The sequence below is a fragment of the Lithobates pipiens genome, unplaced genomic scaffold, assembly GCF_037356315.1.
Source record: "Lithobates pipiens isolate NorthernLeopardFrog02 unplaced genomic scaffold, aLitPip1_a1.2 Scaffold_25, whole genome shotgun sequence".
In the NCBI taxonomy this organism is placed as follows: Eukaryota; Metazoa; Chordata; class Amphibia; order Anura; family Ranidae; genus Lithobates; species Lithobates pipiens.
Genome location: NW_027507787.1, coordinates 164,976,720 through 165,002,043, shown reverse-complemented (window position 1 = coordinate 165,002,043; position 25,324 = coordinate 164,976,720). Strand labels below are relative to the sequence as shown.

Sequence of the window (25,324 nt, the reverse complement as noted above, 5' to 3'; positions counted from 1 at the left end):
AAATGATTTGCTGTTCTGGAGGACTCGGCTCCATTCTCTAACTCTCTTCTCCTGAAATACTCTGGACATCTGGATGACTCTGCTCTTTCCTCCACCTCCTCTCTGATATCAGATTTATCAGTTCCCAGATGTAATGAAATGTTGGATGGCTCACCTTGCACTCAAACTGAATCTTCTGGTGTAGTAGTATCAGCTCCTCTGTGTCCTTCATTTTCTGGACTCCTTCATTACAGTCTCTTATCAGCTATCAGGCAGAAACATGAAAGACAGACACAGAGGGGTTAAAAAATGTTTATAAGATGTTTTCAGGTAGTTATGTACAGCACCCTGCGGACCCCTTCCATGAGCCATTAACTGCCTGCAATGTATAGAAGCACAGAGACCCAGTGATGACATCACAGGATATAGAATAAAGTATGGAACGAAAACTGAAAAATCTCCTTAGTATGTGGATTGGGGAGACCATGGAAGGGAAAATATAAGCAGAATAAACTTTATCTTTTAAGCTCTCTACCTTCTCTATTGCATTGTGGGCTTCAGTGGCTTGCAGCTCCTCATTGGAACCCGGTGCTGAACGCTTCAATATATTCTGCAGAAAGAAAGGGAAAAAATCTAAGTATATATTTAACCAGTAGGCTCAAATATCTGTTTGAAACACATTACAGAAAATTGGGCATCTTGAAGGTTTCCGCAGTAAGATAATGTAGTTCGGGTCAGAGGCCGCTTGTCCTTGAGAAAGAGGTGCATATACCTTTCACATATATCATCGATGAGAGAAAGAACAAACCCACAAGTTCTCCACTCCAGAGAGGCGATAACTATGCCCAAAGGACATTTAGGGAATAAAATCTGATCTCTATAGTAATCGAATATAATTAAGAATTTAGGAAGGAGGCCAATGGATTTTGGGGATTTGCACCTAATTCTTCAGGGCCGATTAATAGACTTAATACATTTCACAGAGTCATGTAGTCATATGTGTACTGAAAATAATTAGCTTACTATAAACATTATAGCATCTCTGAGTAATAGAAATTAAATTCTCTTAAAATAATCCATAATAAAAATTAATAAATTGATCAATCCATAATAAAAAAAATGTGAGTAATGGATGGGTTATGACAGCATGTCCCAGCTATCAATTATTGGAAAATTACTCTAATTGTGTTCTGATGCATAGGGGACATTCAAGATGCCAAACTGTCAACTTAGCAGAGTAGTAAAAATGATTTGTTTTATTAGACACCCAAGTGAGCATCTAGATCAGCATTACTCAACCTTTTTCACATCAAAGAACCCTTGAAACAACTTCCAGGTCTCAGGGAACCCCTGCTCCCTGTTACTATACTCCCAGCCTACTTGTGAACCTGAGAGGCAGAAATTGCTCATTGCTCAAGGAATCTCTAAAATCTTCTGGAGGAACCCTGGTTAAGAAAGGCTGATTTAGATGAGGATGAAAGTACATAGCGATACCAGCAAGAGAAGGAGTTGTTGTTCAGTCGTGTCCGACTCATCGTGACCTCATGGACCATAGTGCGCCAGGCTTTTCTGTCCTCCACTGCCTCCCTTAAATTCATGTTCATTTGTTCGATGATGCCACCTATCCATCTTGTTTTCTGTAATCCTTTTCTCTTTTCAGGTTTCCCAGCCTCAGGACTTTTCCAATGAGCCCTCTCTTCACATTAGGTGGCTGAAGTATTCAAGTTTCAGCTTCAGGATCTGTCCTTTCAGTGAATATTCAGGGTTAATTTCCTTCAAGATTGACTGGCTTTTTTGTTCAAGGGACTTTCAAGAGTCTTCTCCAACACCATAGATCAAAAGCATCAAGTTTTAGGCATTCAGCCTTTCTTATGGTCCAACGTTCACAGCCATATGTTACTACTGGAAATACCATAGCTTTGACTATACAGCACTTTAATCGGTAGGGTGATGTCTCTGCAAGAGTAGGGGCCCATAAAGATTTTTTGGTTCTGCCATCGTTGGACTATTCAGGCATATACGTCTATTGCCACTAGAGAGAAGCTATGTCAGGAGCCGATCTGCTTCTCTTATTTTGTCAATAGTGAAAAGAACAGACAGATGACCATCTATGCTACCAATACTAGCACGCACTATGGAACATCTAAATAGATCTATGCTCACTGACTTTGGGTCTCTGGAATGTATCTCAGGTGCTTCCATTGTTCCTATGGAGGGCACTAACTGGCTTGCTGAATCCTCTGTCTGATGGTTGGAAGGGCAACTATGCAAAATTCTGAGGATTCCAGAGGAAGCTTTATTGTGAAAGATGTTGAGGAAAAGACTATCCCATCTTCTCATTCTATAAATAGGATATTGGAGCAATGGAAAGGAGAACTAAAAATCGAATGCATAAATACTACATACACTAAGGGACTTATTCATATGAAGGTGCTCAAGCTATAGTACTTCACCCAATAGAATGGCCATACACAGAGGTTATATGATATAGAACATAGGAGGTATAGCTGATATTTGAAAAATGTAAAAATTTGTAAAATTGGTAAAATTCTGTTTTTTTTTTATACCAATAACATTAAATCAGCTATACTGAAGATTTACCATCACATAACATCAAAGTGTATGACCATTCTATTAAGGTAGATAGTTATTTAGGTTATGGAGGCAAAGCCCCAACAGGTGAGTCAGTGAGTTCTGATATTGTAGACGTACATACAAAGGGTATTTATTGTCTCTCTTTGTATGGAGAAGGTCATATGTATGATGTAGAAAGCATGCCCTTCCTTTTGCAAAATACATTTTATTATTATATTATTTGTGCTAAACTTCAATAAAAAAAATAAAAAAAAAAAAAGAATTTCACTGTCTGGCATCTCAAAAATCCCCAACACAATTGTGTATAAATTGATCAGATGTATGGTTCAAAATTTTTAGACTGATATTCGGGGATACATAGATCAATAGTAGATAGCAGACATAATTATAAGAAATGGTGATCAAGATTTAAAAAACAAAAAAGAACTATATTCTGATTAAGGAAAAATAAGACACATTCTTGTTAATTTTATTTAATTATCATTCAGGATATTAATTTTATTATACATATATATATATATATATATATACACACACACACACACACACACACACACACACACAGAGTACTGTGCAAAAGTTTTAGGCAGGTGTGACTACTGTAAAGTAAGAATGCTTTTAAAAAAAAATATTATTTGATTTACAAAATGCAAAGCAAATCAATATTTGATGTGAATACCCTTTGGCTTCAAAACAGCATCAATTCTAACACTTGCACAGAGTCAGGGATTTTGTAGAATTAGAGTCAGGTATATGATTAAACAATTATAACAAGCAGGTGCTGATGATATTCAACTTCATATGTAGGTTGAAACAAAGTCATTAATGAAAACAAACTGCTGTGTAGGGAACTTAAAACTGGGTGAGGAACAGTCAAACTCTGCTACTAAGGTGAGGTTGTGGAAGCAGAGTTGCCAACCCTCCGAAGCAAAATTTACAAACGGAACCAATTTTTTATTGGCACTGCAAAAAAGTACCTAAAATAACAGTTTACAGTGCACATATCAATATTTAAACTATAAACATATCTAGTGGCATTAGCAATGTGTTTAAGTTTAACAAAAGTAAAAAAAACAACATATTTCTGCATTGAGATGAAGGTAAGGTTACTATAACCCGGCCAGCACAGAGTTCCCCCTTACATCAAAGTCTGCAAGATTCCCCCTTACAGCGAAACAAAACTCTTATGTAAAGGGGAATGCTGCAAATCATGATCTAAGGGGGAACTTTAATGTAGAGGGGGACCCTGGTGACCAGTTCTGTTTACATTAGAGTTCTCAATTACATCAGGGTCCGCAGATTGAGTTCCCCCTTGCACTGTAAGGGGGAATTTCTGCAGACTCTGATGTAAAGAACACCAGGAACTCTGATGTGGGGGGCACTCTGGTGACCAGAGACCACCTTCCGTACAGGGAATACACTAAGGTAAGGGGGGGTTACTAATATAGGGGGGGAAACCTTTATATCAGTGTCCCCTTACATCAGTGACTCCCCCTCAGATTGGCCTGGCGGCACTGTCACTGACCTCCCTCTCAGGTGCACCGTGCAGGGCTCAGTCAAATGGCTCCAGCTTGGAGGCTCTGGGTTTTATCCTACAGGAGACGGTCAGAGGCTGCAGACATGATACAGGAGATGGTCAGAGACTGTGGACATGATACAGGGGACGGTCAGACTGTAGACATAGTACAGGAGACGATCAGAGGCTGTAGACATAGTACAGGAGACGATCAGAGGCTGCCGACATGCTAAAGGAGACCGTCAGAGACTGTGGACATGCTAAAGGACACAGTCAGAGACTGCGGACATGCTAAAGGACACAGTCAGAGACTGCGGACATGCTAAAGGACACAGTCAGAGACTGCGGACATGCTAAAGGACACAGTCAGAGACTGCGGACATGCTAAAGGACACAGTCAGAGACTGCGGACATGCTAAAGGACACAGTCAGAGACTGCGGACATGCTAAAGGAGACCGTCAGAGACTGTGGACATGCTAAAGGAGACCGTCAGAGACTGCGGACATGCTAAAGGAGACCGTCAGAGACTGCGGACATGCTAAAGGACACCGTCAGAGACTGCCGACATGATATAAGAGATGGTTAGAGGCTGCAGACAGGATACAGGAGGTGGTTAGGATACAGGATATAGCAAGACAGAGTGTATACAATGATTTTGTACAATCTCATCACTGTCATTTTTGTTTGGTAATGGTTGCCTGTGCCTGTCTGTGGCCATCACAGATAACAGCCAAAGTGACCAGTGGTTTTCTTAGGATTTTGGACCATCTTATATATTATTACAATAATTTTCATTTCCATGAATTATGTGATATATACATATATATATATATATGTATATATATGGAAACCACTGGTCACTTTGGCTGTTATCTATGTGATGGCCACAGACAGGCACAGGCAACCATTACCAAACAAAAATGAAAGTGATGAGATTGTACAAAAGAAATAATCAATAAAAAGTGTCTTAAATTAGTGAATAAAATATTTCTCATATTTTATTCACTAATTAAGACACTTTATTAATTATCTGGTAGAACGGCAAGCACTGTTTGCACTTTAGGTAAGAACAGCAGGTCACAGGTTGTGTGCACGTTTTCATAATTTACTTACGGGGGCTGCAGCCAGGGTGTAGGGTGTGCTCAGTTCTGGCCAGTGGCACTGGTCAGGGCTTTGTGTGTCTGTCCAGGCCAGGTGGCGAGTCTGACAGGCCAGGTCTGCGCTGTCCATCTCACTTGCGGACGGTGCTGCTGGTCACTGGTGCCGCTGCCAGCCCTCGCCGGCTCCACTGAACTTTCCATTTCCAGGCTCCTCCTTCAGCCCGCTCGGCTCCTAGCAATCGCCATCAGCGGGCATGGGCTGGTCAGGCAGTGCGGAACCAGGATCAGATTGTCTTGGGGATCTCCGGAACTGCACACGCATGCACAGTTCTCACCCGATCCAACTGCAGCCATTTTTACTAGCACTTTGCCCGTACTACGGGCTTTCACCGAAAAAAAGGCTTTTTTTTACGGGCTGCCCGTAAATATACGGGCGGTTGGCAACACTGTGTGGAAGACAGTTTTTATGTCATGGGTCATACACCATGGCAAGCCTGAGCACAGGAACAAAACACAAAGTAGTTATACTGCATCAGCAATGTCTCTCCCAGGCAAAGATTTCAAAACAGACCAGATTTCCAGATGGGCTGTTCAAGCTCTTTTGAAGAAGCACAAAGTATCTGGCAACACTGCAGACTATAGACGCAGTGTTCAGCCAAATAAACATAATGCAGCAGATGAGACACAACATGCTTACTTCTCTTTGCTATCGGGAGATGTCCAGCAGTACAGTCAGCACAGAACTGGTGGAAACCAGTGGGACCCAGGTACACCAATCTACTGTCCGGAAATGTCTGAGCAGAAGTAGTCTTTATAGAAGAATTGCAGGCAAAAAGGCCACACCTCCTATGCAGAAACAAAGCTAAGCAACTCAACTATGCATGAAAACATAGGAACTGGAGTGCAGAAAAATGTCAGCAGGTGCTCTGGACTAATGAGTCAACATTTTAAATATTTGGCTGTACTAAGAGATAGTTTGTTGGGGGAAGAGCTGGAGAGCGGTACAATAATGAGTGTCTGCAACCAACAGTGAAGCATGGTGGAGGTTCTGTGCAAGTTTGTGGCTGCATTTCTGCAAATGGAGTTGGAGATTTGGTCAAGATCAATGGTGTCCTCAATGCTGAGAAATATAGATAGATGCTTATTTATTATGCCATACCATCAGGGAGGTGTGTAACTGACTGTATTAATTTATTCTGCAGCAGGACAATGACCCCAAACATAAAGCCAATGTCATTAAAAACTATCTTCAGTTTAAAGAAGAACAAGGTGTCCTGGAAGTAATGGCTTGGCTCCCACAGAGCCCTGATCTCAACATCATGGAGTCTGTCTGGGATTACATTACATTACATGAAGAGACAGACGGATTTGAGGTAGCCTACAGCCACAGAAGATCTGTGATTAGTTTAGAAGTTTGGAACAACCTACCTACCAAGTTCATTCCAAAACTGTGAAGACAAAGGGTGGTCACCCCAAATATTGATTTGATTTGGATTTCTCTTCTGTTCATTTACTTTCCATTTTGTTAATTGATAAAAATAAACTATTAATGCTTCTGTATCTGAATGTGTTCTTTAAGGAGTTGTAACCCTTCAAGGTTTTTCACCTATGCAATCGTTCCAGCGACAGGGACTAGCACAGCAGCTCCAGCCGCTGTTTTGGATTCTCATTGGATAGATTGATAGCAACAGGAGCCAGTAACACAGGAGTCGGGGCCGAGTCCTGCTGTCTGTGTCAATGAACGTAGCAGCATGACCCGGGAGCATATGCCCGCACAAGTGCTGCTATGAAATGCAGCTTTCTGTGAAGAAGAGGAGGAGCCAGGAGCTCCGCTAAGGGACCCCATAAGAGGAGGATGGGGGGATCCCAGAAGAGCATCGGGGCAACTCTGTGAAAAACCCTTGCACAGAAGGAGGAAAGTATGACATGTTAGTTATTTAAAAGAAAAAAAAAAAACACAAACCTTTACAACCCCTTTAAAGTGGTTCTGCACCTTTAAAAAAAAATATTAAAAGCCAGCAGCTACAAATATTGCAGCTGCTGACTTTTAATAAATTCACACTTACCTGTCCCAGGGTCCAGCGATGTCGGCGGAAGATGACGCGCAATCGCTCGTCTCTCTGCTGCCCCCGCCGCCATCCTCTGTCAAGGAATCGGGAAGTGAAGCGCTGCGGCTTAACTGCCCAGTTCCCTACTGCGCATGCGCGAGTCGCGCTGCGCGTCTCTGCTGGACCCCGCTGTGTCCTGGGAACTGTGCGTTTCTCAGAACACAACGGGGGGGGGGGTATCTGGGGCAGTCTGTCCCGGAAATGGGTGCAAATACCTGGATTATCCAGGTAACTGCACCCCCCCTCCCCCCTGAACTGTACCGATTGTGGCACCGGAGGGGGGGAGTGATCACATGAGCGGAACTTCCACTTTAGGGTGAAGAACCGCTTTAAAGGCAAAACTTTTTTCCCGTTTCGGATAGAGTGGAGATAGATTAAAACAACTATCAGTATTTATTGCTGTCCGTTCTATTTACTATTATCATATTATCATTGAAAGTAAAAGAAAACCCCAAATTTTGGATTGTCTTCAGAAAAGTAATAGAGGGGAAATCTTCCAATGGGGACACTAGTTACCTAGTATTTCCTTAATTTGCAGGGATTTTGCTTATAGTTCTACTTTCATTTACAATTTTCACACCTGCTTAAAACTTTTGCACAGTAGTGTATTATATAGTACAGAAATAACTTTTTGAAATCGGTGCAGCGCTGCAGATGCAGCGTCGCACCAATTAGGACAGTGCCATTGACGGCAATTGATACCGATTAGACATGTCAAATCGCATGTCAAAACGCTCCAGTTTGAACCAGGGCTTAATTTCCCTATTTAACATCTGCAGTACTCTCAGTCAATCCAAAATGTTAATAAACCTCAAACCTGAATATTTAAAGAAGTCCAGCCTGAGCTTTTTAGGCTGGGCTTCTCCTCTGGGTCACAGGAGTGCAATTAGTTTTGCACTCCTGTGTCCTGCCAGCTGCCTTGATTGATGGCAGTCTCAGCGAGCCGCTGAGACTGCCTCTCCCCACCCCTCCACAGCTCAGTGCTCCAGTGAGCATGGAGGAGAAGAGCAGGAGCGATGCTGACAGTCAGCATCGCTCTGCTCGGGGAGGGGTGAGAACCAAGCCATCGGCGATGTTCGGTGGCTCAGTTCTCAGAGCAGCTGCAGGTAAGTATTAATTTCAAATACTAAAAAAATCCCCACACATTATCAATAGGGTTTAGGTTAGATGAGGAGGGGGCCATGTCATTATACTTTCATCTTTCAGGCCTTTACTGGCTAGCCACTCAGTGGAGTACTTTGATGCATGCAACTTTTTCCTGTATCACTGCTTGCAGAAAGTGTCTTCTAAAAACTGGCAGTAGGTTTGGGAGTTGATTTTGAGTCCATCATCAACCTGAAGAAGGTCCAACTAGCTCATCTTTAATAATACCAGCCCATAGCAGTACCCAACCTCCACCTTGTTGGCATCTGAGTTGAAGTGGAGCTCTGTGCCCATTACTGATCCAGCCACAGGCCCATGCATCTGGTCCATCAAGAGTCACGCTCATCTCATCAGTCCATGAAGCCTTTGAAAAATCAGTCTTCAGAAATTTCTTTGCCCAATCTTGACGTTTCAACCTGAGCAATTTCAAAAGTGCTGCATCCCTCTGGAACACCTTTTACAATTTTTGACTTTCCAGAGTCAGTTAAATCTCTTTTTTGGTCCAATAATGCACACCTTGATATAGGGTGTTGATCTTCTCAGGCCATACCCTTCCTCATTACACCAATACATATCACCTGATATGCTTAAATCCAATAAACATTCAAGTTTATATAGCTTGTAGTTGGACAATAGGCATAAAAATTATGATACAGTCAAAATACTCACTTGCCCAATAATTGTGCAGTGTATGCATGGACTATAGCAGTGTTTCTCAAATCCAGTCCTCAGGCCCCCCCCAACAGGTCATGTTTTCAGGTTTTCCATTATTTTTCACAGGTGATTTGATCAGTTTCACTGCCTTAGCAATTACCACAGCCGTTTCATCTGAGGGAAATCCTGAAAACATGACCTGTTGGGGGGGCCTGAGGACTGGATTTGAGAAACACTGGACTATAGACATGCACTATACACAATGATTAAGACACTCAAACCAGAAATAAGATAGATGCTTTGGTGGGGCCTTGATAGAGGTGGGCAGTGGCCTGCCACCATGTTGCAAAGTTATAGAAACATTGGTATCTGACTGACAAGCTAAACACCAATGAAGAAGACTTTACCTGTAAGAGCAGTCTAAGGCGAGTGATCCTCTGAAATGGGAGGATGAGAAAGGACTTGAGGCTCAGCCTCTGGCACACAGGGTCACTCTCAAGCTTTGATAAAACCTGCTGGAACCGCGGGTTATTATTCCTGAAGGGAAGAAGCAAAGAATATTTTTTGCTAGGCTAAAAAAATAAGCACATGAGTTAATAACAAATATATTTTTGGTGGCAATAAGAGGGTAGCAGTGGCAAGTGCCTCAGGCACAATATACCACCTCTGAGAATACATGTTATGGGTGTAAAGGGGAAAGTATTTTGGTAGGACTACAGAGAGGGGTCTCGGTGGCTCAGTGCTATCACCTTGCTTATTTCCTAAAAGGTCTGTGTTATGAGAAAAGTATGGGGGCGGCCATTACTGGCCTCTTCTTCATGAGAGGTAATTCACTGGATGTCATGCTGATACTTAGGCGTCAATTCTTTGAGCTCCTGACCTACATAGCTAATCATTTATAGTCTCCACGTCACTCAACCTCGAAGTATGAGGACATCCTGTGGGATAGAACTGTGGGGAGCAGCTCTGTATTGAAGGTGGGTGCTGCAAAAAAAACAACAAAAAAAAAAACACTCTAGGGTGACATAAAGATGGCATGCTTGTGCCACAACACTGGCTACAACTGGCAACACTTTCTTTAAAAAAGAAATGGCCAAAATCAATTCAAGACATTATCTTCGAAACAAAACATCCTATAAACAAATCCTTCTGGTCATAGGATGGAAGAGTTTTCCCATTTTCAGATAAAATGTGGTAAAGGCACCGACTCCTTACACACCACAGGTTAGCTATTTTACCTGCGCTGCCAAACAGGTAAAATGAGGCCAAGCTTTGCTTAAGAAGGGGATTTGCATATACAGTAACTGGAGCTGTCTATGTAGTTTGGATCTACTGATTATTTTGCCATGTGCAATGAATACATTATGGCCTATGCTTATGTATTTTTTCTCAATATATGCTCAGCTGAAATTGTTTAGGTTAGTGACAGGTTTACTTTGAGTCCTTACTATAGACTTAGAGGAGCAGGACATTTCACAAATTGGGGTCTCCTACACAGGTCAATCAACTCAATTCACTTTCCCTTCGAGTCATCTTAGAATGCATGCATCTTAAAAGGAGCCTTAAGCCCTAAGTACAACAAATGTGATCATTATAACCTGAGTGGAGGTCACCCTTACATCAGCCTCTGGAAGGTTCTGTCCTGGTATGTCTGGTTAGTTACGTAGGGCAGGTAGACTTTGCGGAAGTTTGGCTCATGACTGATGACCACTTCGCACACTTGAAAGTTGTACATGTTCAAATCAAATTCTTCTTCCAGGTCAAACAAGAAGCTGAAGGGAGGATATTAATATCAAAGATCAATACATACTCTATAGTTGGTCATACACGTATAATGAAATTCCTACTGTGCATGTATGGCACAACTGCTAGACAATTACGTCCAACGACACAACTACATATGATTGTTACACCAGACTGTAAAGGTTAATGTGCTGAGATAAACCTGGCACTGCTGGAGTCTTCTTAATGCCCAACCCAACAAGACCATGTGACTTCTACTCTCCCGATCCCTAATCCTAGTATGTCCATAGATTAACAACCATTGCTGGATTAGGAGCCAATACTGACAGATATATAAACAAATTAAATGTTAAAGTTAGCGCAGTGTCGGGACAAGGTCATCAAGAGCCCAGGGCGGACATACCAAACTTATACCACTTTGGCCCTGCTGTCCACTTCAAGTCAGGGGAAACCAAACTGGAACAAAAAGTAAAGGTAAAGGCACACTGGCCTAGTGCAGTACTGCAATACCTTTGTATTGCTAAAAAAAAAAAAAAAAAAAAAAAAAAAAAAAAAATTCTACTAAAAAAAGTACAACACATGTAAAAGAATCCCATCCAATCATTGATGCTGTGGCACTTCCATCCACAAAAGTGTGGCTTATGTTCTTCAAGGGCGCGGTGCCCACTTCATCAAAGCTCTGATGAAGGGGGCACAGCACTGGAAACACGCAAGCCACATTTTTCTAGATGGGCGCGCCACAGGGTCAGTGAATGGATGGGATTGTGTTACATGCGTTTTAACTTGCACATTTGTGAATACATTAAAAATGTTTTTTCTTTATCCATAAAAAGTTATGACGGTAATGCCACAGCGCCTTCTTCTTACTGCCCGATATATGCCTACCTTAAAGTAAAACTATAGGTAAAACTTTTTTTTTTTCATTTTGGATAGCGCAAACCCCCTGTCAGATTTGTTTTCGCCATCTGTGTACTATTGCAGAGATTTACCTTCACTTCCTGTCCCTTAGTCAAACAGGAAGTGAGAGGAAATCTCTGCAAATTAGGGGAATTCGTTGGGGACCACCATGTCACCAGAAACAATGTTCCCATTGGAAGATTTCCCCTCTATTACTTTTCTGGGGACAACCTAACATTTGCATTTTTCTTTTACTTTCACCTTTAATTATAATGGTAAACAGGACAAATAGAGAGGACAAATAGAGAGGGTGAATCTCCTTAATAGGGGCCCCTCAAACACCTATGCAAATGATACAATGGACAGCACACACTGCTGTTCACATTATCAAAACATGAAGCTTGAGCCTCGCTTCAAAATTGAAGCGTCATGTCGAGTCAGTAAACAAGGCAGATCACTGTTCTGACAGGTGGGAAGGGATGGAATTTGTGTCTCTGCAAAGCAAGGAATAAATTCCATCTCTTCCCCTAGTAAAAGCACCTCACACAGTATAGTAAAAGACTGGTTAGGCACACAGTTAACCCTTTGATCGCCTCCAATTTTAACCCCTTCCCAGTCAGTGTCATTAGTACAGAGACAGTGCAGATTATTTTGTCACTGGTCGCCAAAAACTGTTAAAAGTGGCAGTTAGTGTGAGCAAGTCCGCAGCATTATCGCCGCCCCATTTAAGTCGCTGATCGCCACCATTACTAGTAAAATTAAAATAAATGAAAATATACCATAGTGTGTAGACACTATAACTTTTATGCAAACAAATCAATATACGCTTTTTTTTTAGCAGAATACATTTTGGCCTATATTTAGGAATAAATTCGATTTTTTTTCAATGTTTTTATTGGATATGTTTTATAGTGGAAAGTAAAATCATTCTTTTTTTTTTTCAAAATTGCTGGCCTTTATTTTGTTTATAGCGCAAAAAACAAAAAACGCAGAGGTGATCAAAAACCACCAAAAGAAATCTCTATTTGTGGGGAAATAAGAGACCTACATTTTGTTTATGTACAGTATTGCATGACCATGCAAATTGCCAGTTAAAGTAAGGCAGTGCTGTATCACAAAAAATGGGTTGGTCACGAAGGGGGGTAAATCTTCCAGACGTCAATTGGTTAATGATCCGGTAAGGGCAAATGTCACTTTTGAATCCCCTTCAGATCATTCTGACTACTTTGTTTCAGAAACTGTATTAGGATGTATAAAGAGCAGATTAAACCAGGTTCTTGATGTGCATTGTCATCTGACATGTAAGGCTGGCATTCCGTGACACTACTTTAAAATGCAAATAATATACTGCTAAACTAGGTCACATGCGAGTCAGCAAGATTAATTATAATAGGGCTTGGCGCTATATATAAATACTGGGTCATTGTGATAATAACTGAAGATTTGGATTTGCTATCATTATATTATTATTTATTCTACCCTATGCAATTCTAAATGAAAGGGTGTAATCTAGCACTAATTTATACTGCATCATATTACAGAGTACATGGAACCATTACCAATCTATCATCGCTGACACATACACATGCACTCTTTTTATAATGAAACTCAACACCATCTTAGCCATCGCTGTGTCCTTCAGACACAGTTGATCACAGATTGAGGTAAAGGGCAATCACAGTGGCCCTTTACCATGTGAGCAGCTGTGTCCAATCAATGCTCATCACATGTAAACAATGCCGGTTAACGGCATTGCCTTTCCTCAGCGCTGTCACTGAGGAAAGGAAAGCAGATAACTGGCGATCCTTTCACAGGGGGCATTTACACTTATTATCAGGGCAATAATTATCAGTGCAGCCCCATCGGTGCCAATCAGAGTTCATCAGTGCAGCATCTCAGTGCCGCCTCATTAGTGCCGCAGCAGAGCCCATAAGTGCAAACTCATCAGTGCCCATCAGTGCAGCCTCATCAATGAAGAAACAAAATTACTTATTTGCAAAAACAGAAACAAAAGAAAATTATTTTTTCAAAATTTTCAGTCTTTTTTCGTTTATTTAGCATAAAATAATGGTGGTTAAATACCACCTAAAGAAAGCGTAATTTGTTTCAGGTGGGTACAGTTACATGACCACACAATTTTCAAAGTGTGACAGCACTGAAAGTTGAAAATTGGCCTGGTCAGGAATGAGATATAAATGCCCAGTAGGCAAGTGGATAACATTATACCTTAAAGTAAAACCTTTTTTTTTTCCTTTTTATTGTTAAGTGGAAAGAATAGAACCCTGTGGAGATATTCACCCTATTGTCCTGGTACTTTTATCATCTGGACAGAAAGTGACAGGTTACCCAACATTTAAAAAAAAAAAAAATAAAAAAAAATAAAAAAAAAAAGTTTTTCCCTCACTTCTTGCAGTGTCTCCTTTAGTTTAACTATTTGTACTCTTGTACTATCCAAAACAAAAAAAGTTAATAAAAATGTAGGTGATCATAAGTTTTCGGTCATTATGAGATCAGAGTAGACAATAGGTAGAAGTTAAGTGTCATTGAAGAAGAAGAAGAAGCACTTACTCATTGCTGGCATCTCGAACCTCGGAAAGACGGGAGAAGAGCCACTGCCGGTCCTGGGCACCTAGAACTTCCTGCAGCTCCGTACTGCGCTGAAAATGATCCACAGCGATGTTCAGACTGCGCAGGTAGAGCGCCTCAGACATGATGAGTTCAAACCTGGCCTGACGATATCAGACAAATTAAATGGTTTGAGTATCTGGGGTATATGCCTTAAGACATGGAAAATGCAGGACAATACTACAACTTAGATAGCAGCGAGATCTCTCAATCTTGAAAGCAATCAGTTCAGGTTCAGAAATTACTAGTATACCAATATACAGCTACGTTGTTACCTAGAAATATTTGGACTAACTATGGGCCTATGAAATGGAATTCGGGACATCCTTTCAATATACTTCGGTTCCTATTTACCTTGAGATATCTGGCCTGATTCTTGGCCTATGGTGTCTAATTGGTGGCCATCCCTCTATTTTCCTCTCTTACTTCTTATCTGGAAACATTTGCCCTGATCCTTGGTCTATGTTGTGCTCTTCCTTTTACCTGTAAACATTTAGCTTAAATATTTGGCTATGGTGTCCAATTCAGGACATCTCTTCCATATTACATTGAAACATTTGGCATGACTCTTGGTCTGAGATGTTTAATTCAGGACATCCTTCCAATATACCGCTGTGCTCTTTTTTACCTGGAAACATTTGGCCTGATTCTTTGCCTATGGTGTCCAGTTGGTGTCCATATTTGCCCATCCCTCCCATATACCTTAGCGCTTCCTCTTATGCTGGAAACATTTGCCCAGATTCTATGGTTTCCAGCTCAGGACATCTTTCAATATACCTTTGCTCCTTCTCTTTATCTAAAAAAAAACAAAAAAAAAAAAAAATTGACCCTATTCCTGGCCTATGGTGTCCAATAGGTGTCCATATGAGGCCAGCTCTCCCATATACAGTAGCTCTGATCTTCCTTTTTACCTGGAAACATTTGGCCTGACTATCTATATGGTGTCCATTTCAGGACATTATTCCAATATACTGATGTGCTCTTCCTTTCCCATACACCTCCACTCTTCTTCTTTACCTGGAAACATTTCACCTGATTCTTGGTCCATGGTTTCAAGCTCAGCACATCTTTTTGAAATACCTTTGCTCTCTCTCATTATTTAAAACAAAATATTTGACCTGATTCTTGGCCTATTGTGTCCAATAGGTGTCCATATTAGGCCATCTCTTCCATATATATCCGTGCTTCCTTTTTACCTGGAAACAATTGGTCTGACTCTTTGCCTTACGTGCTCAATTGGTGTCAATATAGCCACTCATCCCATATACCTCAGCTCTTCCCCTTTGCCTGGAAACATTTGACCAGATTCTTGATCTATGGTGTTCAATTTAGGACATCCTTCCAATATACCTTTGCTTTTTCCTTTTATCTGGAAACATTTGGCCTTATTCTTGGTGTCCAATATGTGTCCAGAGTGGGCCATTCCTCCTCCTCCGCTCTTTCTTTTTACCTGCAGACATTTGACCTGATCCTTGGTCTACGGTATCCTATTCAGGACACCTTTCTAATATACCACTGTGTTCATCCTTTTACTTGGAAACATTTGGCCTGATTATTTGAATATGGTGCCCAATTGTTGTCCAGTTCAGGATATTCTTCCCCTACAGCTCGGCTGTTCACCAGCCTCCCCACTAACCTACCATATCTATCCTAGAAAAGATTTCACCTCTCTGCTACAAATATTAGAGCAACACATTTTAGCAACAGGCTAAAATTCTTACCTTTCCTGGAGAAAATGCTGCTCTGGGAGTTCTGCATTGCTGCCTGCCTAACCTCTCCTGTAAGACAGTTTTTTTGGATATTTGCATACTAAAAGGATAAATGCACGTTTCTACTAGACGCCCACCTTTCCCAGAGGTTGGATCCTTTTAGTATTTCAGGCCAAAACCGTTTTCTAGTTCTGGATGGAGTAGGTAGGGGTTATAATCTCTGTCTGGATTTTATTTCTGTCTGTGCCCCCCTGGGGTCATTTATATTTATCCTGGTGACCATTGTCACAGAGACCGAAAGTGATGGGGGATCCAAAATGTGAGCATTTTCCCTCACTTTAGAGAGATTTCCTCTTACCCGTTGTGTTTCTAAGGAAGGGTAAAGCTCTCCAGTGGGACACAGGAGAGAAAAAACTGATAGAGGTTCTCACCATTTCCCTTACAGTACTACAGATTATTATTACTGAAAATACCTTTGATGTTTAGAGCAGGCCTGGGTGTCAAATACACTAAGTACACATTCCTTTCATGTATTTATATATTCCAATGTTCTTTTCATGATAACATAACCCGAGCTGTAAATACAGTAATAGCAAGGGTTCCCTGAGACCTAAATTAGTTATTTCAAGGGTTCCTCCATGTTAGAAAAGTTGAGAAAGGTTGCCCCATATGGACAGAGTGTTTTTGTACCATATCATCATGCAACAAAGAGGTCCAGTTGGGCCTCATTTGTAAAAAATAAAAAATTACATTATTTCTTCACCAACCTCCTGCAGCTTTTGCTCTGCTCGGGACATTAACATAAAGGTGGTACTGTCACGGATTCTAGGGAGGTCCTGCCACAAAGAGTCTGCCGAGGAGATGGACAAGCGCTGCAAATAGGAATCCTGAGAAGATAGAATCCTCCGGCGTTGGCGAGGAGATCCAGGATCCTTCTCTTCCGCGGGAGAGTCACCAGGCTTTTGCCTTTGGATCTCCTGGTTCAGTGCAACGTCGCTGTATTCCTGATAGAGCAAGCTGGCTGAAATATGAACAAGAAAGAAGATAATTTAGAGGGGGACCAGCAAAACAGCAACCTCTGCAGATTGGAACATGGTACTGCAAGCATTCAGGAAAATCATATTGAAACCACAAATTATGTGGCGTAAAGTTTTGGAATCCAAAAAGACAGTACCACCATGCAGGTTATGGTGAGAAAGGACTCTATGCTACAGACTCCATAGAATCCATGATTTCCATACACTGCACTGATGAGGGCCCTAAAACTTGAAAGAGCTTGTTGGTCATAAACAGCGCAGTTTATAACAACACAGATTCTAGGGTTTGGAACCCAGCAAGATAGTACCACCATACAGATTATGGTGTGAAAGGACTAGAGGAATCAAAATGTCAAACCAAAGCAGTGCTTAGCACAGTAAAGCTATCATTCTCCAAAGCATCCCTACTTCATAAAAGCCAGTATTTTTCATACACCGGTGTTTGGTGAGCCTTTTAATTCTTTTCTTAGTCCCTTTAAACCAGAGGTCTCTTACTGGTGGCCCTCCAGCTGTTGCAAATCTACAATTCCCATGAGGTATTGCAAGGCTGATAGTTACAAGTATGACTTCTATAGGCAGAGGCATGATGGGACTTGTAGTTCCGCAACAGCTGGAGGGCTGCCAGCTTGAGACCCCTGCTTTAAACCATAGCCTATGGTTATGTTGGGTCCTAAGAACCCATAGAATCCATGGCTTCACTAAACTGCACAGATGATGACCCTAAAGCTTCAAACAGCTTGTTGGCCATCATCAGTGCAGTGGATGAGAACAAGTGATTCTACAGAGTAGGGTTTGGGACCCAACAGTACCACCATACAGGCTATGGGAAGAAGGGACAAGAGGAATCAAAACGTCAAACTGAATCAACGTTTAGCACAGTAAAGCCTCCATTCCGTCATCGGGACCCAAGACATATTCAATAAAAGCCATGGTTTTTATGCACCAATTTGGTTGTAGGGCTTTTGGATTCCTTCATTAGTCCCTTTACACAATAACCTATAGTTTATGTTGTCTCTTTGGGTCCTAAGATCCACATTAAAGACTCCATAGTTTCCATACACTGCACTGATGGCCCTATAGACCAAAACAGCTGTATATAGTTTGGAATAAATGGTTTTCATTCCTTTAGTCCCTTCACACCATAACCTATAAGGGTATACTGTCTCCTGACATTAATAAGAGTGTTATTAAGTATCATTGTGAGGTGATGAGCAAAGGATCCTCTATATAATAAAACCATTACAAGACCTTAACCACTCTCACATTTAATCTACAAAGTTCTAATCATCTTCAGTCATTAAATCCTTTTTTTCCCAGCAACTATCTTGTGATTGATATTCAATGGTCCTTTTAACACTTACAGGAGCGGATGAGGGTGGTGTACTGCATGTGCATACTGTTGTTTGTATCAGATGTAGAAGGCTGGATCTGAGAACGTTTTCCTCTGATTAAAAAGATAAAGAAAGATTAGAAACAGATAAAAATGACACATTTAGAAGCAATTCTATCAGATGGTATTTGTGTTCTTTGTTGTTTGGTTTAATAGTTATGTTCTGAACTCTTACCGTCGAAGGACAGCCTCTGGGCTTGGGCTTCTTGAAGACTTCTTGGAACTCTGTTCAGCTTCTGCCATATAATAAAACATAATTACTTTAAAGACTCTCTTTTTTTTACATTTTGGTTAGATTACTGCTCATGTGTTTTTTAGACTGCTCACCTGGCTGTTCCCAACACCCAAAACTCCCAGGTAGACAGTCACAAAGTCGGGAATCCTTGATGTTGGAAAACCCAGACATATAAGATGCCATGGACTAACTCAGACCAACAGGCTCCACTTATAACTAAAGAAACCATTTTGGGTCACATGGCCCTTAAAGTAGTTTGCCACATTCTCAGTGTAGAAAGTGTCTTTAGGCTGCTATAGTTTGATAACACCAAACCGAATTTCAGTGCAAAATGTCATACTAAACAGGAAATCGCTCCGTTTGTGTTGAGGACAAAGTTCCTTTGATGCACTTAGGTGACCTTTATAATTTAGATAACAAAACTTTATGCAATGTGATATATTCAAGAAACAAAGGTTGATTTAGAATGTTTCCATGACCATTTTAGGAAAAATCTATTTAGCTATTCTATCAGCCATAGGTCTAAACATTTGCTAGAAGCTAATCTCCTGCATAGTACCAATACCCAGTTCCACCTCTTGGCTCCCTGGACAATGGGGGAAGAAAACAAACGTGTGGGAAACAGACAAACGTTAAAAAGAGCTATAAAAAAAAAAAAAAACATGAGCCCATTGTGTTTGCCCCTTTATTTTACTTAACACTCATCACCCCTCATATATTACGCTGCTCTTGCTGTGCACTCAGACTCATCATACGTCGTATATGACCTCATGCACCTACAGACTGCTCGTGTCCCCCCCAGGTCTGGGGATGCAGTGAGCACATTGTAATATATGGGTGATAAGTCTTGGGGTGCAGAAAGCACACTGTTAAATATATTGGGTTATGTATTGGGGCACAGGGAGTACAGTGTTTTATATGGGTGTGTTGAGTTTGGGGGTGTTATATATGGAAGTGATGAGTCTGGGGGTGCATTGAGCACAGTGTTATATATGAGGGGTGATGAGTCTGGGGATACAAAGAACACATCGTTATAAATGGAAGTGCAGAAAGCACACTGTTAAATATGGGAGAGTTGTTATGTCTTGGGGTGCTGGGAGTGCAGTGTTATATATGGGTGTGATGAGTTTGGGGGTGCAGGGGGCACAGCCTCCGCTCTATGCAAATGAGCGTGGTGATGTGGTGACAGCAGACACTATAACTGTCTCCTTCCAGCCGGTGTTCTGTCAATTAATGCATCAGATAATGCCTCTGATGATCTGCGCGTGCGCAGTGTTGACTACTTGTGACTGGAAATTTCAGATTATGTGACCGCCATGAAAGCCAATCACGGTGGTCACGTGATCATAAACCCCACCCTCCCCGCATCCTAAACCCCTTAACCACTTGAGGAGCGGAAGACTTTCCCCCTTAATGACCAGGCCATTTTTTACGATACAGCACTGTGTCGCTTTAACTGACAATTGCGGTCGTGTGGCGCTGTACCCAAACAAAATTGATGTCCTTTTTTTTCCCCACAAATAGAGCCTTCTTTTGGTGATAATTGATCACCTCTGCAATTTTTATTTTTTTGCGCTATAAACAAAAAAACCAACATTTTTTTGCTATAATATATATCCAAAGTTTCTTCACCGATTTTTGGCCAATATATTTGGTAAAAAAAAAAAACGTAAAAAAAGTGTATATTGATTGGATTGCGCAAAAGTTATAGCATCTACAAAATAGGGGATACATTTTTTTTTTTTTACTAGTAATGGCAGTGATCAGCAATTTTTAGCAGGACCACAAAGAGCCGATGTACACTTATGGCAATTTGTGAGAATCAGCCAAACTGCCACAGTATGATGGCAACTGGTCGGCAACAGGGTAAATAAACCAGGAGAACTTGCTGAGATTCGATCCATCTATGGCTGGCTTTAAATGGACAAAAAAAAAAAACTGTGAACAGGCGGACTTTATATTGCAAAAAAGAAACGTGATGTCTCTTCTGCAATAAAATAAAATTATTTAATTGTTTGTAGCTATCTGCAGAATGTACACTGAACTGTGCATGCGCAGCTCAGTTTAAATTCCATCACAGTGCCTGTGTGCTGGGATGGCTGTACTCCTGCACATGCATGGGACTGGCGTCTCCCCACTCCTGCCAGTCAAGGTGGTCAAAGACTGGCACCCGCAAGAAGCCAGGGAGAAGATATTGGCGCTGGTGAGGGACCTTGGACTGTCAATCAGGTTGTCCAGCAAAGTAAGTCCAATGCCAGTCAGTATAAGCAATGCTCTTGGACTGTCTGCTATAACGATGCTGTCTCACCACTTTACCTGTTGCAAGTGATAGGTCCCTGGAACTAATGTAATGTTCACAATAGCTCTGGGGAACCAGGATGACACTATTGTTCATATTTAGTAAATTTTAATGCCATTTTTATAGACGTACATTGTACTGGTGTGCAATTTCACATGCAGGTATATCATATAAATAACGTGTGTGTTTTTAATGTTGCACATACAGGTGTCCCCCCCCCAAGTAGGCATTTAGGTCACATAACAAAAAGATCCTCTCCCTCAAAAAGGAACGATATTTAATAAAAATGTTTGTACTGGTACATGTTCCCATGGCAGTACTTAACTACCCATGCCGGTTTTTTTAACAAAAGGGGTTTCACACTAGGTTCAGGTTTAGAACAAAACCTCTCGAGAACCAAACTTTGCAAGCTCATTCTTCACTGCTGGTTAGATTAAATTGGGATCCTGCTTTTGAGGACATTGGAAGTGTGTTACTGGGGATTACCAGGTGGAATTAAAGGAAAGAAAAGCCTGAAAAAAACAGTCAAACCTGTGAAATTTTTCATCCGTAGGGTAGGATGGAATACCGGACCTTGTGCAAGAAGGTCTGGCTATAATGGCAGAGTCTTTATGCCATCTTTATGATCTCGGTAAATCAAGATCTTCTGGGCCCCGCTGGGGCCACCAGAATCACCTCCTTTCGGTCCCGCAGAGGAGGTGCGGAACTATCAGAACTGGAGGAAACGCATAGATCAGTAAAAAACTGATCCCATGGGAAGACAAATGTGTCTGTTCCACCTGCTAGCAGATCCCTTGTTCTCGACACAAAGTTGTCGACTTTGTTGTTGAATCTGGACGCGACTAGGTCCATGTCCGGAATACCCCCTCTGACATATCACTAGGAAGATGTCGGGGTGAAGAGACCATTCTCCCAGAAATAATTGTTGGTGACTCAAGTAGTCCGCCTGCCAATTCTCTATTCCTGGAATGAAAATTGCCAATAGGCAAGGAATGTTGTGTTCTGCCCAAGCTAGAACATGATTCACCTCTTTTTGGGCTGCACGACCTCTTGTGCCCCCCTGGTGATTGATGTGGCCTTGTCAGACTGAATCCTGAGAGGACAGTCCCGTAGTCTGACCGTCCAAGATTTTAGGACCAGACGTACGGCCCGAAGCTTCCAAAATGTTAATAGGCAAGGTCCTCTAACCTGGACCATTTCCCCTGGACAGAATCTTCTTCCAGGGCTGCTCCCCAGCCTAGAAGGCTGGCATCTGTTGTTAACACTTTCCAGAATACAGGTAGAAAAGATTTTCCCTTTTGCTGGATAACAACCACCAATTTAGGCTCTGACTTACGTCGGTAGCCAAGCGTATTGGAAAAATCCAAGGCCTGAATCTTTTTATTCTAGACCGACAGGATGGTGTTTGAGTGAAAACTGCGCGTAAGGGACAGCCTCGAAGGAGGCCACCATTTCCTCTAACAATCTCATGCACAGCCGAATGGAAGGATTTTTCTTTGTTTTGATAAGTTGAATTAGTATTACAATGGAACTGATTCTTGTCTGGGGTAAGAATACCTTCTTATATACAGTATCTATAACCAGCCCCAAGTACTGTTATCTCCTTGATGGTTTTAAGGAGGATTTTTCTAGGTTGAGTATCCAACCCAGAGATTCCAGGTAGTTTACAGCTGTGATCAGACTCTGGTTTAGACCTGAGACTGAATGATCTATTAAAAGGTAGATCGTCTAAATAGGACCGCTATGCCTTGCGTCCTTAATCTGGCTAAAGGAGGTGCCAGAATCTTTCAGAACACCCGTGGTGCTGTGGCTAAACCGAATGGCAGAGCCACAACTGAAAATGATGATTTTGTATTTCAAAGCACAGAAATTTCTGGTGAGCGGGAAATATTGGCACATGGAGATATGTATCTTTGATATCGATTGAAGCCAAAAACTCCCCTCCTTGCAGGATGGACACAACCAATCGGATTGATTCCATGAAAAAGGATCAGATATTTAAGTGACGATTTAGATCTTTGAGATCTAAAATGGGTCTCACCTCTCCCTGTTCCACTAAGGGAACCTCTGATATCATCAACTGGGATAATAGATGATCCAGAGCCAGAAAGAGAGACTTCTTTTTCTCTGGATCCTTAGGAACATTTCTCTCAGAATTCAAGTTGTAACCTAGAGAAAACTGCAGAAGCCACCCATCTGTCTTGACATTGTTCCTGCCAGATCTTTGAGAAGTGCAGGAGCCTTCCCCCCACCCGAGTGAGCCCCTTCATGAGGAGGCTTTAGCATTCTGCTTGGTGGGCTTTCTGCCCCAAGATCTCTTCTCTACCCTGGTGCCGTCGAGATTGCCTAGAGGCTGATGACCCTGGCACAGGAGAGGCAGCACGCTTTAAAGGAGAAATATTTTAACTTCTTCTTTACTGGTAAAAGAGAGCTTTTCCCATTAGTGATCCTTTGGATGTATTTTATCCAGATCGTCTTCAACTAGCCGTTCACCATGAAAAAGGGGAAACTGGCTAGGAGCTTTTTACAGGGTGCTTCGGCTGACCAATTTTTCAGTCATAGAACTCTGTGAGAATGCACTAGTCCAAGCATAAGCTCTGAGGCTTAAATTATAGCCTCTTTCATAGCATCTACTGTGAAACATAGTGAGTCTGATACGCCAGCCCATTGCTGGGCCTACAGATCAGGCAAAATTTTAAGTAACTCCACAAACTGTTAATGGACTGGGATACACCAATTGCAGCAAGAAACAGCTGCGCTACTGAACTTGCTAAAGACATATTGCTTTTAGAAAGAAGTTCCAACTTTTTATCTGTTGGATCCTTTAACATCAGCGCATTATCCACTGGACATGTGAGATTCTTGTTCACCGAGGCGATTGCAGCATCAATTTTTATAGAAATTCTCTTCCATAGGATAAAGTGTTTTCCTAGGAGGATAATATTGTTTATCCGCATGTTCCCATTCAGAATACAAAAGCTTTTTTAGCCATGCACGAATAGGAAAAACATCCCCAGATGGGGGAGGTTCTAATGATCCCAAATTAGAGGTGTGTTCCTCAAGAGCCTGAGCTGCAGGCAGCAAAAAGGTTGAACTAACCAATTTAGTAAGGGAGTGCACAAGTAAACTGTCTTGTTGCTACTCCTTCTATATTAGGATCCTCCGAAGAGGATAAATAAGTATCTTCCAAATCTTTGGGAAGATCTACCTGATCCCCAGCCTCCTGCACCTCAATAAGAGGGTCCTGAGCACTAGATGGAAATCTGCTATGTTTGGCCCTACTAAGGAGAGATATCATAGCATCAATATTCTTTCCAAATTACAAATGGTAGAAGAAAAAACCTCTAGTGTGATATATACAGGGACTGAAGTGTCTAGCACAGCTGCAACAACCTTTTCCCCTGACAGCTCAATCTGACCAGCCGCATCCCTCTCAGAGGAGGATGGCATTCTTTTTTAAATGGATTTAGTTTGTTGTGAAACCATTGACACTTTAGAACCCTTAGAGGAGTTCCTGGTCCCATTACCACTCATAGCCTGAAGCACGAAGCAGAGGCACTACCAGCAAAAGAATGTATACTGTTAGGCTATAGTCAAGCGCTATAAGCTGCTATTACAAACAAGCCTGGTAAAGTATAATGTGTCAAAGGGGATGCCTCTGTCACTAGCCTGAAACAAGCCATCCTCCTGCTCTGTTCCTCTACAGCCAGCAGCAGCTACACACATACCGTGCTTTAATGTCAGGGCTGGCTTAGCCCTTCCTCATCTGGGCTGGCCACTCAGCTGTCGGCTAATTGCCAGCTCTCTTCTCTCTCTTCAGTTACCAGCTGTTCCCGATGATGCTCGTCTGGCCTGCCTATATAAAGTCTTCCAGCTCATTTCTCCTTTGCCTTCACGTTTGGTCACATCAATAGGAACCATCTCCTGCTGTTGTTTCAAGACTGGCTTGCTAACATCCCTCCTGGCTTCCATCCTGCTTGCAGTTGCTCTCAGTGGATCCCTGACGTCTGGACTGGCCGATTACCCGATCTGGTTTATGAACTTTGGACTGGCTGACTACCCGATCTGGCTACTGGACTCTGGCTTGCTTGACTATGCTTTTTCCTATTTATCTTTTTATTTTTATTAATAAACAAGTGTGATTTGATTGTACTTCTGTCTCAGTCTGTTTCATGGTTTCTGACATTTAACAACTTCCTCCACGTGTGGCTGGCGTCTAGCGCCATTAGCCACGCCCCCTGTGCTAATTACAACCTCCCTTTCTTTCAAAAGAATGCGTCTTCCCGCGTGAGT

At 41.8% G+C, this 25,324-nt stretch overlaps 1 protein-coding gene across 1 annotated transcript in view; it reads right to left on the bottom strand.

Moving 5' to 3' along the window:
• LOC143929789 (uncharacterized) overlaps positions 1-25,324 on the bottom strand; it is a 73,982-nt gene that overhangs the window by 20,715 nt on the left and 27,943 nt on the right. Inside the window, exons 3-10 of the mRNA XM_077453766.1 lie at positions 18,673-18,733; positions 18,469-18,551; positions 16,838-17,091; positions 14,305-14,465; positions 10,716-10,868; positions 9,504-9,633; positions 515-589; positions 155-244 (exon numbers count right to left, since the gene is read on the bottom strand). Of these exons, the coding sequence (XP_077309892.1) occupies positions 155-244; positions 515-589; positions 9,504-9,633; positions 10,716-10,868; positions 14,305-14,465; positions 16,838-17,091; positions 18,469-18,551; positions 18,673-18,733 (1,007 nt within the window). The remainder of the gene's footprint in view (positions 1-154; positions 245-514; positions 590-9,503; positions 9,634-10,715; positions 10,869-14,304; positions 14,466-16,837; positions 17,092-18,468; positions 18,552-18,672; positions 18,734-25,324) is intronic.